The 20,052-nt window shown below is 38.7% G+C and overlaps 1 protein-coding gene across 2 annotated transcripts; it reads right to left on the minus strand.

Moving 5' to 3' along the window:
* Window positions 1-5,849: 5,849 nt before the first annotated feature.
* LOC110368547 (peptide YY-like) lies at window positions 5,850-12,643 on the minus strand. 2 transcript variants are annotated; one of them, XM_036133038.1, is made up of 4 exons: window positions 12,540-12,643; window positions 6,944-7,124; window positions 6,751-6,840; window positions 5,850-6,218 (listed from the first exon to the last, which is right to left on the minus strand). In XM_036133038.1, the coding sequence occupies exons 2-4, from the start codon at window positions 7,105-7,107 to the stop codon at window positions 6,194-6,196; spliced, it is 279 nt and encodes a 92-aa protein (XP_035988931.1). In that variant the 5' UTR covers window positions 7,108-7,124; window positions 12,540-12,643; the 3' UTR covers window positions 5,850-6,193. The 2 variants fall into 2 exon arrangements, with proteins under 2 accessions (XP_035988931.1, XP_021172118.1); XM_021316443.2 differs by lacking the exon at window positions 12,540-12,643 and adding an exon at window positions 7,300-7,354.
* Window positions 12,644-20,052: the final 7,409 nt, after the last annotated feature.

Consider the following 20,052-nt stretch of genomic DNA (forward strand, 5'->3'; position numbering starts at 1 on the left):
GTTTTTTGTTTTTTTTTTGTTTTTGTTTTTTTTTGGCAGGGTTGCCAGGTCTGTCTGATTTTCCAGTCCAAACCCGCCCAACGTCAAGAGAAATCAGCCCAAAATGTCAACCTTTCTCGAAACTCGAGTCAAATGCTAAAACTAGTAATAAAGAATAGCACAAAACTGCACTAAAACAAATGAAAAATATCATTTACAAGACTCCCCTCAAAGTTTGCAATCAAAACATGCTTTCCCAATTATACAGTCATAGCAACCGTAAAAAGGTTTAATAGTGCCCGCATGAATAGTAAATCCAACAAATTCTGAGTTCTCTAACTCACTCTCTTGCTCTCATGTTGACTCCATTGACTTCCATTGGTTTCCAGTCACTTTCAACCCTTTTTATGCCCTAACTCTAACAAAAACCCTAACCCACCACCTAACCATTACCAGTGCATACCTAACCCTAACCTTAACCTAAACTTAACTCACACCATGGACCTAAACCTCACCATTAGCAAAATACAAAGTGAGGACCACCAAAATGTCCTCACTTTGGTACAAACGGTCTTCATTTTGATTGCGAAATCGTAAAAACGGTCCTCACTCTGATGCTTAAACAGGAGCGCACACACACATATCCTTGTTTAAAATTCTTATTGAGGACCGTGCCTTGACTTCCATTGACTTCTATTCGTTTTTCAATCCTTTCTATGGCCTTGACCTGATCTTAAACCTACCTAACCATTACTAGTGCATACCTAGCCCTAAACACAATTGAAACAATAGTAAAATATGTTCTAACTCAGCTGTAAGTACAAGTACACACGCATATAGATAGATAGATAGATAGATAGATAGATAGATAGATAGATAGATAGATAGATAGATAGATAGATAGATAGATAGATAGATAGATAGATAGATAGATAGATAGATAGATAGATAGATAGATAGATAGATAGATAGATAGATAGATAGATAGATAGATATTCAGGAGCCCCATGTTTAGCACCTCAGCTCTTCAGCTGTAACCAGATTAAGTTATTTTTTTTCACCCCTGAGGCTTGTAAATCATAATCATTGTAGTTTTGCAGAAAGGTGCCATTGCCAGAAGAAAAATGTCATCTGGATGGCAGGATATGTTACTCCAAAGTCTATACTGATTTTTTTTTGTTTATCTCCATTGCTTTTCTCTTCTCTGTTCTTTTATGATTATCCATGTTCCATGTTATGTACACAAACAAATGCTCACTCATCTGTCACTGATGCTGGTCTGTGAGCTGAGTGCCAATAATAAAGCAGATGGTTTCTATGCCTCGTCTAGCTGCAGAGGACCACAAAAGCGATTTCTGAAACAGTGCTTTTTATTATAAATATATATATATTATATACATTTATATATATATATTTATATATATATAAATTCGGTGATATGTGCCTTACACCATACAGCAATGTTCGCATTCAAGAAGTACTTTTTATGGAGAGACATGTGCCAAAAGTATAAGTAATATTCATCTGAATACGTAGAATACTTTGCTTCAAAATGTAGTTCTGGATACTATGCGGTCGGTTTAGTCTCACCGCTGCTTGACAGAGAACCAGATTTGAAACTCTTTTATAAGTGGTGTTGGGAACTTTGCTTTTGATTCTTCCATCTCACTTAGATAAGATTAAACGGTTGATCTGTTTTCACTCACACTCCCGGGTCATGCTGGTATGTTTGTTAGACCGGGGGAAATACGGTAAGTGGTCTTGTGCTCGGTTTATATACAATTTATAAAGTACTTAAAACAAATATTTACAGCACTAAATCTCTGAACATGCCCATTTAAAGAAAATGTAATGTTTTAAATCTCCAGGAGGGGGTACTATTACCCTATGCTAAATAACACTGAAGCACTGTTTAACACACCTACATGTTATGGATTCATTCGCAAGGATTTGATCCAAACTAAGACGGTTATACACATCAGTGGTTCAGATTTTATTTTAAGCAGTGTTGTTATCAAAGTGTGAATGCTTAAATAGAGAACTCACCATTCTGCTTTGTCAGTGATTCCGGTTCCCAAGACCCACTACGAACCCGAGTATCAATTGAGTTTTCATGCATGACAAGTAAGTCAATAAAACAGGGATGTAATCTCAAAATTGCATTTGTTTCTTGTCTATCTACTGCAATATTTACAGCGTAAGCATGCTTTTACGGTTTACCCTTTATGTTTTGGTAGGGAAACTTTTGTTGTCTAGCACATTTCAACAACAAGAATCCAACGGGCATCAGAAAAGAAAACATAAAAAGTATATTGCAGTGGCATAATAAAGAAAAGTGAAGTTTGACTGGACACTGAAATTGTTTTAGTTTATAGTTTACATACAGCAGTCAAATACAACTCTAAACAATTTAATTGGTAACCTTGATTCAATGGAACTCAGGGTTTCAGCACTTTTACAGTCTTCTGGGAGTTTGCTACAGATTAGTGGAGCATAAGAACTAGATGCGGCTTCTCCGTGTTTAGTTGGGAATCGGACTGGACTAGAACCAGAAGACCTGAGTGGTCTGCAAGGTTGATATAATAACAAATCTTTACTGTTTTTTGGTGCCAAGTCATTCAGTGATTTATAAACGTACATACGTATTTTAAAGTCTATTCTCTGATACACAGGGAGCCAGGATAAAGACTTAAAAACGTGGGTGATGTGCTCTACCTTCTTAGGTTTAGTGAGGATGCGGTCAACAGCGTTCTGGATCAGCTGCAGCTCTCCGATTGACTTTTTCAAGGCAAACCAGTGAAGACTCAGTCGCAGTAATCAATTTGACTGGAGATGAGGACATAGATGAGTTTTTTCGAGATCCTGCTTTGACATCAGTCCTTTAATACTCCAAATGTTCTTCAGGTGACAGAAGGCTGACTGTTTGATTGTCTTTATGTGCCTCTGTGGGTACAGGTCTGAGTTCATAACATAGGTCACCTAAAGTTCGAGCCTCATCAGTGGTTTCTAGCTGTAATTACTGAAGCTGTGCGTTGACTCTTGATTGCGCCTCCATTGAGCCAAAAACAATTACCTCACTTTAGTTTTTTATTCAACTGAAGAAAATGATGGCACATTTACACCTTGATTTGTTCTATGCATCCACTCAATATTTGAATGGGTTCATAGTCACTTGGGGACACTGTAATGTAGAGCTGTGTGTCTTCTGCGTATTTATGGTAACATATCTTGTTTGGCCTAATCTGAGGTAGTGGGAGAATGTGTTAAACAACACTGCGATGTAACAGCAATCGCTAAAGTATTAAATATATATATATTGTGGAGGCACAGGATGCCAACGACTACAGTGCTGCCCTTTTCATTGACTGGTCTAAAGCATTTGACAATGCAAATCATCCCAGCCTCTGTAGGAAGCTTTCAGAGATTTGTCTTTCAGAGCAAACAGTAGGGTGGTTTTTAAACTACCTGTCTGGACATCAATAGTGTGTGCAACACAGCGGTCGGTAATCAGATTATATCCAAATCATGAAAGGTAACCCACAAGGCTCTATTCTGAGTCCTATACTGTTTTTAATTTATGTAAATAATGTTGGTCAAAATGTTACTGAGGCCAGTATGTATCTATTTGCTGATGACCCAATAATTTATTGTCAGGCAAAGTGTGTAACATTGATTTTTAAGAGTCTGCATTTGATTCCATCCAGTCAGACAACATGACAACTCCAAGTTGTTAATGCTGATAAAACAAAGGTAATTCTGTTTGCAAGCTAAAATAAATGGCAAAAACTGTACCAGCTATAAGGTCTATAAATGCCAATGCTATAAAGTTTGTGGGGGAAAAAATTTCCTTTCAAGTATCACTTTAACTACATTTAAAAAAAAAAAACTGATGCTAAAACCATTCAAGTTTTCATAGATATATTTCATGCTTCTCTCTCGTGGCTCAATTTCAATTAAATGTTATTTATATAGCGGCAATTTACAACACATGTCATCTCAAGAGACTTTACAAAGCTCATAAAGGCTCATAAACATCTTGTGTCTGCAGCCTTCCTAACTCTGCTAAAATATGGCGATAGCGTTTACATGAACACTCCAGCAAGCTCTTTGCACATGTTAGATGTTGCTTATCATGGAGCCTTGCAATTTCCAACAAAATGTAAACCTCTCACACATCACTGTGCCTTGTACTCACTGGTAAGCTGGCCAATATTATCTATCTATTATTTTTTCAGTGTTCCCTAAATTTGCACAAAATTTGGAAAAAGGCCTTCTTTAGTCTGCTTCATCTTCCTGGAATGCACTACAGCAACAATTTAAATTGTCCAGTTTAATCCCTCTGGGACTTTAAGCAAATGGAAAAAAAATGAAAAAAAAAAAAAAAAAAAAAATCTTGTCAAATTTGTTCTTGTTTAAAAGGTTTGTTTTTAACTCTCCTTTTTATACGGCAAGATAAAGTTTAATGATTATTGTGTTATTTTATGTAACTGATGTCTTGTGTCTATGTTATAGGTCTCTCTTATAAATGAGACCACCAGTCCCAATAAGATTACCTCTCTAAATTAAAGTAAATAAAATAAAATAATAAAAAGAAGTAGGAGATGGACTCTTGGTGATCCCCACATGATTTTTGTCAACTCTGATATCCACTGACACAAAGAAGTCCATGTCCTACGAGTAAGACTCAAACCAGTCAAGTACTACACCAGAAAGACTGATCTCCAGTCGCTCCAGGAAGAGTGTTGAATGCTGCTCTGAGGTAAATTAATACCAGCACTCTGGTTCTTCCACAGTCTGCATGTATGCTGATGTCATTGAACACTTTGACAAGGATAGTCTCAGACCTGCTGTGAGCATGGAAACCTGACTGAAACATAGAGGCAGCTGGTCATGGTTAGGAAGGTGTTTTAAATGTGGAAACACAGCTTTTTCGCTAACCTTACTGATGAATAAAAGATTTTAAAGGGGCCTGTAATTTTTCAATAACGACTTGTCCAGATTATTCTTTTTCAGTAGTGGTTTGATAATTACTGTTTTGAAGGCCTGGGGGGGAAAACACCTGACAAAAGGAGTGGGTTTGTTATTTGAATCACACCAGACACTATGACAGGGAATACTTTCTTAAAGAAAGCTGCGGGTTAAACATAGAGACAACAGGATTATTGGTGACCCCCCCGGTTAGGTCCTAACTTTGGGAATCACTAGCATTTACATGGATTGCCACCTATCTAAGAGTCCTATTTGCAGACTGATTAAGTAATTCAAAGGGTGACACTGCACACCTAAAGAGGCATGGCTTCCACGCATTCAACGACTGAAAGTGGAGGACAAAGAGCAAAAAGTGAACACCAGTGGGTTTGAGTCACCGTATCCCACTTTAAGAATGCACTCTGTCTGTAACACTCACACATTAAGGTGTCTGAAACCATCAAAATGTCAAAGTTTTACTTACAAATTCAATATCCTAGAAATTGTTGTGCCCAAACAACAGTGGCGTCGTCAATGTGGGTTCAGGACAGACTCTTATTTTCTTATAATTGATTTATTTAACCATTTGTTCATTCATTGACTATACCTGCTTATCAGAGTTGTGGAGCGACAGGTTGTAACTCCGTCATACCCCTCATGTTCAAGGATAATGAAAGGAAGCAAGAGATGTTTATTTATCTATTCAAATATGCTTGTGGTATTTATTTATTTTTTTGTCTGCCAGTGCTGACTATTCTAAATACCTCAGCATACTTGCACTGACACCAACATCTCTATATTAAGTCAAAAGCTTTTTAAAAATCACTCAGCTGCTTAAATTTTCAAAACTCTTTTATGTAAAAAAAAAAAAAAAAAACAATAATAAAAATGTAGGAGGGGGAAGGTATTTCAAAAATTCACACAACATTTCTGTTGGTACTAAAGAAGGATGTTGTCGATGTGCCGCGATGAAGAAACACCGTATGAGTTTTCAAAAAAAATCAAACCTAAAATTGAAATTCTCACTGCAGAAACTACTAAAGACGCTGGAACCTGGCTTTAGCTGTTGCGATCCAAGAACATAAGTGCTCCCCATCTGCCCCCCAACAATTGACAAAACATTAAAGCACAGCCAGAAGGACTCACAAAAGAAATTTATTTCATGCAACACAAGTTTGTTTCATGTTGGTAAGAGACATATCGGGGCGCCATTAAAGCTCTCCTGGACGTGACGGTGCAGACAGGATCACCAACCGGGGAGCCCCTCATACCTACATGAACACATACAAAAGTCACAGGTCATAAAAGGTCACTGATAATTCATTTTTAAAAATGCCAAAATGGATTATTATACTGTGGGTTGGGATTTTCCTGGCTGATACAATTTCTGGTTTATTAGGTCTGACCCACCGATGCATATTTCGTCCAATTCTCACTTTAACACATTAGAGAAAACATGTTCTGTATTTACTTTAATGGAGGCAGCAGTTTCTAAAACAGCTGAAAATTACAAGATGATCCCCAATTGTAAATAGCAGCATTTATCCCTCACATTTATTTCATTAGTTTAAACAGTACAGGAAGTCAGTTTAGCAGTTCATAGACCAATAATGGGGAGAGGTCACAGTTTTTATGCATTTAATGAATATGGGAACCATATAAATTGTTTTTGATATTTGACCCGCTGATCAATTATCAGGGCCAATCATTGAAAGATTAACTGGTTCCATCTCTAAGCCTCTTGCGTTTAGTTTGTAAAACACTATGTCATGATTGTGGGTCAAAAAGTTGTAAAGCTGTTACCTGATATAATTGGATCCTGGAACCGTTTCTGTGCTCTCTTTCATAAACAAGTCAGAAAATACAGTGTCTGGGTTTTCTCTTTTTCCATACCTGAACATATAAAAGAGGAAGCAAGCTTCACGTCAGCGCCTACCAGACACACCCAGGTGGTTTAAGGCATTTAACAGAATATAACAGAGTCTTAAAGACTTACCTCTGTCTTGTAATGAGGTTGATGTAGTGTCTCAGTGCAGAGTAATACTTGGCAAGCTCCTCAGGTGGAGCTCCATCCCGTGGACTGGCAGGCTTAACTGGATATGCATTTATGCCAGAGAGGAAACAAACCAGCAGGCAGAGAGCCGGAAGGGTTGGCGACATCACAGCGTCGGTGGGTCCTGGTTAAAAAATTATTGGGGGAAAAAAAAAAAAACATCAAATGCTTAAATTAGCAAAAAGATATATATTTTTTTACAACTAAACAGAATAAACCCTAAATAAAACGTAGCATTCCAGATTCCCTGTGAAAATGAAGTTGTTTAAATGAAAGTGAGACATAGGACATTTCCTTACACTTGATAATCTGATAAAAGTGCTGTAGTGAGTTGTCTTGCCGCTCAAGCGCTTCAGTGACAGATTCCCAACGTTGCTCTGTCTTTTATAGTGAGCGCGGTGCGTGAGAAGAGGGGGGGGGGGGTGGTTGAGGGGCTGATTTCATTTTCCTTCAAAGCCACTCCTGAGAAATATCTGTTGCCTCATTAGCTTAATTAAACCAGTAATGGCCGAGCAGTGAAACAAATGTAGATGCACGGTTACATTGTGGAAACACAAAAGGTGTCAGCATTAGGTTCATTAAAAAGTTGTTTGACGTGATGGACTATATATGCCCTGTTGCTTCTTTTAAACAATTTCAGATGAGCTGCATTAGAAGTTCATCGTCAGCGAGTAATTAATTATTTCTGCTTTATAGTGCCGCGAATCAATGTTTTGCAGGATCACCGTGCCTTGTGTGCAACTAGTAGGGAGTTTAATTATTAGTCACGCAGGGCCTCTATCATTGATTCATGCCATTTTATAATACTTTAACTTTATTTTTGCAGTGATTATGGGGGTTGAAAAAGCACATTTGCTTATAAAGAAAATTCTCACAATAATTAATATCTAGTTGACCACATCCGGCTTGATATTCCTGAATAAAGTTGATGATGCGCAGCTTTTCCAGGGCAGATGTAAGAAAGCCGCGGGTGTTTGGTTGGATGATGTTACAGCTGATTAAGAAATCAAGATAAGCTCCTTCATAACACAAAAAAAAATAACGAAAGCAGTTTTTTTCATCCATGGTAATGTCTCATGATCGCAGTCGAGCAGTCCACACGTTGCCGTAATCTCGTCTCCTGAATCTACAGGGGTACAAAACAGTTACACCGCTGCTTTTTTTCCCTGTAACATTAACAGACACATAGTTGTTTTAGGTTGGCAGTTCTTCTCAAATCCAGCCTGCACAGGTTCAAACCACACCAAATAGCGGGAAAAATACTCAGCAAATCAGACAAACCCACAAACTTCTAATTTCAGGTGATGGAGGGCACAAGCGGCTCTCAGCCCTCTAAATGGTAAGACAGGCCTAATGGCAACTATTTTCTTTGAGGAGCACTCAAGTGAAATTTGACAGGAGATGAGTGCTGCTGTTATCTATGGCAGTCGTGAACTTCGGCACAGGTCTTACATGAAAAGCACATAAAAACACACGCAAGAAACTTCTTGCCTCTTATTTTTTAATAAACATTGAGATGTTGTTTACGGTTGATGATACCACCCGGTCTCACATCCAAGTTACCATTTCTAAGGTCAAAATGAATTTTGCAGCGACAAAGGCTTTATTTATTTTGCCGATAAAACCAATAAACTCGTCAAAGTGTTCACTGTCCTCTTTCACTCCCGTGCAGCAGTCACTCTCCGGATTCTCGCAGTGAAAGCAATGAAAGAGCAGTTTAATGGGGACAAAGCTGTCTTTCTCCCTGAAGGTTTATCTTTTTTTTTTTTCTTGGAAATCAAACACATGCTGTGCAGAAAACCAGCTCGATGTTGCACATCAGATTTACATACTCCGCCTCACTGGATTTGACAGACAAATGCGGACCAGGTGGATCCACGGCAGAGTCCTTCAGGTGAGTTGTCTGATACAAGCGACGTCGTGGCATTTAAACGTTACAACAACAAAATGTTATCTGTTTTGCTGTGATTTTTAAGTGATAGACCAACACAAAAAAAAGAGCATATCCATATTTAAAGGTGTTCAGCCCCCTTTATTCTGACAACCCTAAATTAAATTCAGGATAAATGCTATCCAATTAGTAAACAGGTGTGTGAAGTTTAATCTCAGTTTAAATGCAGATGTCCCATGAAGGTTTGTTAGAGAACATTAGAGAATTGGAAGAAGAGCAATGAACACAACAAACAGGCCAACCTGAGGGAATTTCCACCCAGCACCTTCTTCACATGTAAAAAAACAAACAAAAAAAACGTGTAAATGTTTTTGATATAGCAATTGTTTTCAAGCTATTAAAGTTTAAAGGCGCCTGGTCACGTACCACAACTTTACGAATTTCTACGCCAGCAGCTAACTCTGGTTGCATAAGAAAGGTTTTCAGATTAAATGATCGCGCCCTGTTGGCTTATTATATTTATGTCAGTGTTTTACTCTTTGCTTTTGCTCTATTTGTTGGTAAACAAAGCACTTCTGTAGTTTTGTAGATTTACCGCAACAAGACCACGTGACTGGAAGTACAATATTGTGCATGTGCTCAATGAGCAAAGGAGGTGAAGCAATGGAGCCTACAGACATATATACGACATTTATAAAGAGGTTGTAATGAATAAATACAATCATAATTATATGTTCAATCTTACCCGTGAAAGGTAACGCCAGTAGATCTGGTTTGTACTGTGCATCGGCTGGTAGAAATCCACGCAGCACATGAATGAGGCATCTTCTCTGAATCGTCCCACTGTGCCACATCCAATATGGCGGCGATGTCGGCGTGCAATTCAGCGCTCAGCGAGGCGTCTTTGTATATGTGTCCACGATGGAGTCGAGTGAGTCAGCAATGCTCAGCGGAGGTGCGAAAAGACAGAGTACCTAACCCTGACCCTGTGGATCTTCAACCATGCCAAGCTGGCCAGCAGATGGCAAAACAATGTTTATGTCTGCTCATCGCGCCCGGTGCTAAGTTCTTTTCAGGTTCATTATCAGGATGAACATTTGGCGCAGATTGTTTTATTTTAAAATTAATATGTGGTTTTCTTTTTATGGTCAAATTTATGCGACTAGGCCCATTCAAAGCTCCCCCAAAGGTCAACCAGCAGCCCTCATATTAAACAGAGACATCACAAACAAAGAATTTTACTCAGATGAAATCAGGGACAAAATCTTCCCAGTTTTAAACACAGCACTGTGCAATCCATCACAGAAGTGGAAAAAAGCTATCAAAACATGGCTGTCCACCTGAACTGACAGGCTGCAAGAACAGATCATCAATCAGGGAACCTGCCAAGAATGTGGAGGAACTGCAGAGATCCAAAGCTCATGTGGAAGAATCTGTTGACAGGACAAAAATCAGTCGTCCATCTCACAAATCTGGCCTTTATGTAAGAAAGGCAAGAAGACGGCCATCATTGAAAGACAGCCCGAAGAAGTTGCTTCTGAGTTGGCAGTAGGACATAGAAAACACGTTGAAGAAGCTGCTCTGGTCAGATGAGACCTATGTGGAACTTTGTGGCAAATGTTCAAAATATAATATGTGGCAGAAAACTAACCCTAACGCATCAATCCTGAATCCACCATTGTCATTCCAGCAGACCCTGGAAGAAAAACTGTCGAAAGAAAAACTGTGGTGGAGGTTCACCTTCAAACAACGCAACAATCTTGAACATACAACCAGAGCCACGACGCAGCGGCTTCGATCAAAGCGTATTTTATTTAATGTTGGAACGGCCCAGAACTCCCAACAGTGTGGAGGACCGTGGCCTGGAACTGCTCCGAGGCGGTGGGAGATGAATCATGAGTTTCCCAATAGCTGCACACTGAGGGAGTGATAAACAGCTGCCCATTATCCAGCCTATTTTCTCTGTGGAACATTAAGTTGTCACATACACACAAGTATAGGAGGGAAAGCTTTATGCTGGCTTTGTTCATTTGTGTTGCACGGGAGCCAATGAAACGATCCGTCTAGGGCAGCGTGCTGCACCTTTATACAACAACAACTCATGCAGGAGAGATACTCTGCCACTTCTGTTTGCAGAAGGCTATAACTAATCGCCCCTTTCCTCATAATCCACTCCATCAAGGAGTAGAGTCCTAATGACCACACAACAGTAGGTAAAACGGCTGTGCGGATAATGACATCATTATGTCACGTCGCAAAAGCAGAGTGGAAAATTTCTCTCACATTTCTACGTTCCCTCTAGAGTTCACCCGATAGAAGCTGATGGTACATAATTAGGAACAAAGACGTCATAAACCTTAAGTAATGGGTATTTTTTATAGGCCTTAATATACAAAAACATTGCAATTTAAAATAGTTGCCCACCAAAATGTATTTACCATTTCTTTATTACATACATTTTCTCCTTTGCCACCTCTTTTTATAAGCTTTTGTGTAAATTACTTGTGGAGGGCAACTGTTCTGCCGGAAGACGGTGAGAAGGTCAAAGAGAAGAAAGTTAAAGAGATAGTTTTGCATCTTCCGAAAACAGTCAAGAGTGTTTATCGGTATATAAGTCATAACAGCACGTCCAGCTGTGCCTAGAGAACCAGTTAAAGCCGGTAACATGCAGATAAAACCATCGGGAGGGAACAAAATGACCTCGACTAATACCACAACTCAGAATGTGGTAAGAAGACGTCATCAGACCTCATTTGTGGAGATCAGAGAAGTCAAAAACGCCCGAGCAGCAGGTCTGCGCAGGCATGCTCAGCTTCATTGCATTTTCACATTTAGTTAACTCTCCGGTAACATGTCAATGAAGTGTAGCTGCCGCCTGCTAGGAGGCTCTGAGGTCACGTCAGTAGACGCTGTGTGCCTTACGGTGTTACACAAAAGTATTCATGCACCTTGAAATGTATCACATTTTGCCACCTCACTACCAAAAATGTCAGTGTTTTACACGATCTGGTTGATGGGTTTTACTTCATACCCAACAAATAGAAATATTTGCTCAATAGCTCAAGCTCAGTCATTTTCAAGTCTTGCCATGGATTCTCAATTAGGTTTAGGTCTTGGCTTGAAAGTTGGTCAGTCTAACAAACTGATACATCAGATCCTTTCAGCTTTCCAGCTGTTCGCTCGCTCTCCATCTAAATGTGAAAACGGCCACAATGAGGGACAAGACATGTCTGGAAGCGACGGAGAAATTTTTTGCAAGACAGCACAGACACTGGAAAGTTCATCGGGAAGCTGTTTCAGGAGTAGATTACTATCTGGACAGTGTCACGTTTTGTCTTCGATGAACCCAGAACCACACACACGGGATTAAAATTGAGAGTTTTTATTGAAAGGTAGATGGGATGGTGGATGATGATGAAACCAGAGAGGCATAACTCCACAGAAACAGGGGAGCAGATCAGAGCAGGAGCTGACGGACCGGACCAGAGTTCTTGGAGACCAGAGCAGGATCCACAGCACAGCAGAGAGAGAACCAGGGCACAGCAGAAGGATTCCCAGCACGACCGAGAATCCACAACACGACAGTGAGGGAACCTAGCTGGTCAGAGTCACAACCGGATTAAATAGCTGAGTAAGGTGAATACTTGCAGGTAGAGTCTTAACAGGATAGTTGCACCGATGAGACTGGAATATTTCCATGGCAAGCTGAGGTATAAGAGAAGCAGAGGTGGCAGGGTTCCAGCAGCAAGCAGGGAACACTAAGGTAGACAGGCAAGGAGAAGGTGTTGCATGATGATGAACCTGCAGAGGAGTGGAAGCAGAGGGAGGCTGGCAGGTGAAATGAGTCTGGCTGATTAATGACCAACAGGTGTGGCTGACTGCAGAGGGAGTGAAGGGAAAGCTGAGTGAGGGGAAGGAGGAGCTGAAAACTAACAGAAAATAAAGTCAAATCATAACTAAAACCCAAACAAGGAGGAAAAACTGAAAAAAAAAAAGTAAACAAAAGCCTGATCAAAACCTAAACCCTGACAGACAGTTGGAAAATCATCCTGGAGAGACGATTATCAGAGATCGGGCTTCAAGCACCACGGGTCTTATTTAAAAAAACATCAAAACATCAAAAAGCATCAAATTCATACTAAAAGTGAACGCACGCTAAAGAAAAGGAAATGGCGTAGGGCAAAATGTGTTCAGGTTTATAAAAACCATGCGTACGCACACCAGCACTCAATTCTCCTTTACAGATCACAGCTGCACCAGAACGTTTGCGTACCAGGTTCCTCCTCATGTTTAGCCCCCTGCACGCTCAGATTTAATAATAAATAGTCGATGCAATGCCCCTACATAAATGCTAATGTATAATTAGATGAGTCAGCTGATCAATTGTTTTGATAGTGCAAAGGCAACCAGAGAGAAAAAGAGAAGAAACTGTGAAAATAAATCACAGTGAGGTGTTTAGGGCATGTGTATAATATATAAAAGCACATATGTTGTCCACGTTAAAAGAAAAACACGATTTATCTGTTAATCCGTGGCACACGTCACCCTGGTGATCATCAGGGGGAAAGAATGTGAAGGTACAAAACCCAGATGAAATGTTGTGTGGACTTTTATTTAAGGCTTATATGCATCTTTATGTATGGTTATGGCTCACCAGCCCAAGCATGAATGCTTATGATGAAGTCGCTCTATAATCAAATCAAGTGAAATTGAACTTTGAGAGGAATTATGATGGCTTCATTTTGGCTTCAGTTCACCACTTTATCATATGAGTCGCCTGTTTCCCCCGTCTCCGAAATGAGCCGACGCATGGGTCAGAGTTGCATTGATGACCGCACATTTTCCTGCTGTTTATTTTTTTTAAACACAACCTTTGCTGGAAAGTGACGCACGCAAGTTTCAGGCCCCATTTTGTGCGTGCGCAGGCTTTATAAATGAGGCCCCAGATAAACAGGAAAAAAAACTGTCCAGTTTCTTTTTCGTGGAAGTTGTCACAGTTTATCTGTATCCGTCTACTTAAACCTCCAGTCGGTCGCAGCAGATTGCAGCTCACGTTGAACCTGCTGGAGGTTTCTTCCTTTTAAAATGGTAGATTTCATGTGCACTTGTACTAAATACTGGCTCTAAATGAACAAGTTTATGTCACCTGCTGTCTAGTTTCGCTACATTTATGTTTACGAGGCAATCAGCTGGTTCTCCTTTGATTAAAAAAACCTGCCATAATAAACTGAATGTGACTTTATGTTTTCTATAGTTAGGATCAAATTGAAATTCATATAATTCACTTTGAATCAGTTGACATGGTGGTTGAAATTATTTGAGTATACATTTCTGTATATTAACTGAACTTATTTGTACTGTGAGGAAGTGAGATTTTAAATCCATGCTATATGAATAAACTGTATTAGATTAAATATGCTTTGATCTAAACTGTTCTAATGTAGGTCTGGCTGCATGTTTAGGGTTGTTGTCCGGCTGGAAGATGAACCTCCATCCCAGTCTCAAGATTTTCTTTTTGTTTATTTGTTTGTTTGTTTGTTTCAGTCTAACAGGTCGTCTTCCTGGATTTCCTAATATTTAGCTTCTTCCTTTTTCCACATGAACTTGGACCAGCTTCCCTGTCGCTGGTAAAAGGCCTCATGGCCACCACATGTGAGAGATCCTTGTAAAATTCATGTTTTATTTTTTCAGCACCTAAAATTATCAACAGACATGCCTTTTTGTTTTATTTCATGTGCTTTGTTTGGAGTTTAGTAAAACCTCTTTAAGGTCAAGGGTGAATGCTTTGACGCAGGAACGGGGATAATCTCATAATTTTCTCATTTTCTGTTTCATTCAAGAGGATTTCCTCTATCAAGGAAATCTGTAGCAATTTGTGTTTATTAGATTTAGGTCTTCAATTTAGAAAAACTAAAAAATTACAAGACATTGACCAACAGAGTTTAACTGGTCAAAACTATTTGCTGGTTTTCTGACCTGCTGATTAGGATTTTATTTCTAAGGAGAACAATACACATGAGCTAATTCCTGGAAACCCTTTAAAGCTGAATGACTAAATCTTATAAACATGAAAAGAAAATGTGCTGCAAATGTCCCTCTTGGAGGAAGCAATTTTGAATAGATAAGAAACAGAGCGAATTACAAGATTGTCCCTGTTCCAGCATGAAAGCATACGCCTTTAACCTTGATGTTATGAAACTCACAGCACAGCACATGGAAAGAAAACAAAAGAATAAAGGCTTTGACAGACTTAAAAAAGGAAGGTTTTTACACTGATCCCTCGCATATTTTAACATACTTCTTGTGAACTTTTTATAATAAACCCAGACAGAGGAAGCGATTGATTTACAGTATCTCCTTTGAAAAACAGAAAACATTAAGGTTTTAAAATGTAACTTTTGCTTGGCAGAGACATCATCCAAAATACTTGCAGCTTTAAATGCAGCACAAGGTGGTTCCATAATTTATTTCCTCAGGGGAATTGATACATTTGGCCCACTTCAGAGATTTTTATTTGTATTTCCTTCCACATCACAACGATGCTCTGCTTCTCTCATAAAATCCCAGTAATATACACTGAGGTTTATGGCTACAGTGTGATAAATTGAGTGAAAGCTTAAGGGATGTGAATACTTTTGCAGGCCCCTCTTTTGTAACTAACTTTGCAAACAGGATTGCATGTATGATTAACAAGTAAGTAATGGATTCAGAGTATCTCAACCCTCCTGAGCACACAGAGAGAATGAATCATCTGGTGTTTAATCATGTTTAAACTGTATTAAACCCAGTTTTATTGTTTTATCTGACAAGCGACCAGACTCCAGTTTGACAGAAGCGAGAATCTGCAGATATAAAGATAGAGCAGATAATGTATAAATAAGACACAATTCACCAATATATCAGTTAAACTTGTGACCCTTAATGTTAGATAAAACAAAACAAAAAACAGATGATGATTGATAAATACATAGTTTTAGGAGTTCAGAGAAGCTTAAAGGCTGCATAAGGAAGCTGTTGTGTAGACCAAAGGAACATGGCGTGTCTCAGAAATGTTTACATAATTTAGCTTTTATAACTGAGCTGGAGGTGAACCCTACCGTTGATTTGGCAAAACAGCCAACCACTTGTAATTATCCATGGTTTAGAAATAAAACTGTGAGGACATTACCTAGCTGTGGTCATCATCACACATTATAACCAACAATTTCAAATAGAAAAAGAAAAAAAAAAGTTTATATTAAGAATCAAGGTAGTATGGGCAACTGAAGAGGCTCATTAAGAGAACTTTTTAAAGTTTTCATCCTCAACAAGTGGTAGTTTTTGATATGGGCCATATGGGCAGTTGCCTAGGATGGTATTAGAAAGGCGATGTACCAACATAAGATAATGATTTATGATTTATTTCCAGTTGTGCCCTCAACAGGTTTTCTATTGCTTTGATGCATGTCCACCGCAGTAATCTCCTGCTTGCTGCTGAGAATAGGGAGACAAAGTTGCATGCTTACTGTAAGACTACGCTGCATTTTATCCCACCCCAGAATCTCAGGTAATCTCTTGCATTTAATTTGGTGGGAGAATCAGGGGCTTACGGGGGTTTTTTTTATCACCTAGGGAAAACATTAACTCAGTTCACTAGACGCAGGGATTTATCAACAAGTTTGGTCAGCCAAGTGCTGAAAGCCGGTTGTGGTATACAGTGGGGCAAAAAAGTATTTAGTCAGCCACTGATTTTGCAAGTTCTCCTTCTTAGAAAGGTGAGAGAGGGCTGTAATTTTCATCATAGGTACACTTCAACTGCAAAATGAGAAAAACAAAATCCAGGAAATCACATTGTAGGCTTTTTAAAGAATTTATTTCTAAATTATGGTGGAGAATAAGTATTTGGTCAATAACAAAAGTTTAACTCCATACTTTGTAGCATCACCTTTGTTGGCAATGCAGAGGTCAAACGTTTAAGTCTTCACCGGGTTTGCACACACTGCAGCTGGTATATTGGCCCATTCCTCCATGCTGATCTCCTCCAGACCAGTGATGTTTTGGAGCTGTCGCTGGGAAACATGGACTTTCAACCCCCTCCACAAATTTTCTATGGGGTTGAGGTCTGGAGACTGGCTAGGCTTTGTCTCTCATAGTCGAAGCGTACCTATGTTGAAAATTAGACCTCCCTCACCTTTTTTAAGTAGGAGAACCTGCAGTCAGTGGCTGACTAAATACTTTTTGCCCTACTGCATAGAGGGGGGTGAAGGCAGCGACGAGGGACCAAATACTTACCAGACTCCATGTCTGTGTTGAAAACGAGAAGAAACAGGAGAGACAAAACTCCCTAACCCAAGGCCATTTTGTTCAATTGTTAAAGCTCGTCCCAATATTTCCGTTCTCTATTTTCAGCATTAACTTGGTTTTAAAAACGCTTCCTCAGGATTAGAACCAGTTTTATTGCCAGTGATTGCGCGCAGTGATTTGACTTGGACTGCAGCACTCACAGTGTACAGACATTAGGTATAAATGTGTAAACCACAGTGTTGACCCTTGTCTATGTTTTGTTGTTAAAGAAAGGAGATGAGTGGTTCTGTGATGCAGAACCTATAGCCAGTGGTCGGTCTTTCAGTGCACGTAAGTGCTGGGTTAATGCATGTCAGGCGTAAAAGTCTGGCCAACAACATCGCTTTTCCTGTGAGACCCGGTCAAATTGTTAGAACTAGGAGAAAACATCAATTTGAGATAGTTTTGCTTTGCTTAGTTTCTACTCGTTTTTTTGCTCACATTGAATTGCTGTGACTCAGTCTGGCAATTGGAAGGCCACAAAGGGTGCAAACTGCTTTAATTTGCTTCTGCACAGCTTTCCAGGTGTTGTTGGTGAACCATTCTCTTACCACGTATATTTTGAAATCTTAACATTGTAAAGATAAATCTTTTTTTAAATACACGCCTTTTATTTACTCATTGATTGTGAGTTTGGGGTTAAAGCAGAAACAAATGTTTCTTTTTGATTTGGCTTTTAGTCAAATCTTAGAACATGTTTTAAGTCCACGGTAGTTTAATTAATTTTTTTTAAATTTTGACTTCAATTAGCTTTACATTAGTTCAGTTACTTTCCTCAAATGACTCTATTACAGTGATAAATTAAGTGGTTTGCATGAACTGCAGGATTTACTTTAACAATACTTTTTTTATCCCTCTCTTTAATGTTTGTGGTTTAACTGGATCACTCTTATCAGGATTGAAGAATGTTTATGTCAACATCTGGTGTTTCCTCTTCTCATCAAGGGCACAACACCTCCTCAGTCCTACAAACTAATTTAATCGGTTTACTATCCATTTCTCAACTTTTATTTTCTTAAAAGTGGTGCATATACATAAATATTGACTGATGGAATTAGAATCATGTCTGCAAAATACCATTTATGTCAGTACCTATGTATTTCTATATTTCAGAGTTGCTACGGTACAAGCTCAATATCGCTTTACTTTTCTCTATTTCTAGCAATGTTGTGATGCTACGTAAAATAATCCAGATTTTAACATTTTTTGTGATCTTACAGATATATTGAATGTTGAGATCTAACATTTGGATCTAAGATAATTGCTTGTTTTGAATATAACTCTAAAGACCAACCACTGGTGAAGCTATGGACAACTCACATCGTGGTTAATCACCAACATATTTTTGAAGTCTAAAATTTCAATGAACATCCAAATACAACCCTCCCAGAACACAATTACTACAGCTGGAGTTAAAAACTGTTTTCATTTATTTTAAAACATCCAGATATGACAAAAACCTCTCCTCAAATAATTTTTTTTTGTTATACTTTTTTTTTTTGTTACACAAGCAAATGACTTCACCAGAGAGATTTAATTTACAGACCCCTCTACATTTATTGCCTCCCTTGGTAAAGGGGATATGTTGATTTTTTTATTTATTTATTTTACTTAGTAATCTCCAATGCTATGTTTCCCTGGAATACAAATTCAATGTAACAAAAACCCACTCTTCAAAATGGGAAAGACAGGAGCACATTCCATTCAAATGAGGCAGATGCGGTCAGGATATGGAGACAAGAAAATAGCTTCTGGTCTAAGTTTGCTCATACTTACAGGACTGTCTCAGAAATTTAGAATATTGTGATAAAGTTCTTTATTTTCTGTAATGCAATTAAAAAACATGAAATGTCATACATTCTGGATTCATTACAAAACTGAAATATTGCACGCCTTTTATTGTTTTAATATCGCTGATTATGGCTTACAGCTTAAGAAACCCAAATATCCTATCTCAAAATATTAGAATATTGTGAAAAAGTATACTAGTAGGCTATTCAACTAATCACTTGAATCGTCTAATTAACTCGAAACACTGCAGGGTTTCCTGAGCCTTGAAAAACACTCAGCTTGGTTCAGTAAACTAAATCACAAGTATGGTAGTGGTTAAGAGACGACATAAGGTTCTCACAGTAACTGGTGTACTGACCATGGCATTACTGTCCTTGATTGGCCTGCCAATTCCCCTGACCTGAACCCCATAGAGAATTTGTGGGGTATTGTGAAGAAGAAGCTGAAAGACACCAGACCCAACAATGCAAATGAGCTAAAGGCCGCTATTGAAGCATCCTGGGCATCCATAACACCTCAGCGATGCCACAGGCTGATTGCCTCCATGCCACGCCGCATTGATGCAGTAATCTGTGCAAAAGGATTCCCAACCAAGTACTGAGTGCATTAATGGACATTTTCAAATGTTTGATTTTGTTTTGCTGTTATAATTTTCTTTTTTTACTTGGTCTGAGGAAATATTCTAATATTTTGAGATAGGATTTTTGAGTTTTCCTCAGCTGTACGCCATAATCAGTGATATTAAAACAATAAAAGGCTTGCGATATTTCAGTTGATTTGTAATGAATCCAGAATGTATGACATTTCATGTTTTTTAATTGCATTACAGAAAATAAAGAACTTTATCACAATATTCTAATTTTCTGAGACAGTCCTGTACAGTCAGCAAAAAGAAAGTTTAAATCAACTGGAACAGAAATAAACTTGGAGTCATGTTATTCTTGTCACCTCGCACGGTGAACCGGATAGTAAAGGAGGTAAAATTAAATTAAAAGAACATTCTCCCTGGTAGAAAATTGCAACAAAATTGTGAGATTGGCAGAAATAC

The sequence above is a fragment of the Fundulus heteroclitus genome, chromosome 3 (genome assembly GCF_011125445.2).
Source record: "Fundulus heteroclitus isolate FHET01 chromosome 3, MU-UCD_Fhet_4.1, whole genome shotgun sequence".
In the NCBI taxonomy this organism is placed as follows: Eukaryota; Metazoa; Chordata; class Actinopteri; order Cyprinodontiformes; family Fundulidae; genus Fundulus; species Fundulus heteroclitus.

Bases quoted from the DNA above. Each gene is read 5' to 3' on its own strand.
- LOC110368547 (XM_036133038.1), bottom strand. From the start codon at position 7,107: ATGTCGCCAACCCTTCCGGCTCTCTGCCTGCTGGTTTGTTTCCTCTCT. The intron at 6,841-6,943 runs GTAAGTCTTTAA...TTATATGTTCAG, and splicing joins AACCTCATTACAAGACAGAG to GTATGGAAAAAGAGAAAACC. The intron at 6,219-6,750 runs GTAACAGCTTTA...GTGTTCATGTAG, and splicing joins CCAGGATCCAATTATATCAG to GTATGAGGGGCTCCCCGGTT.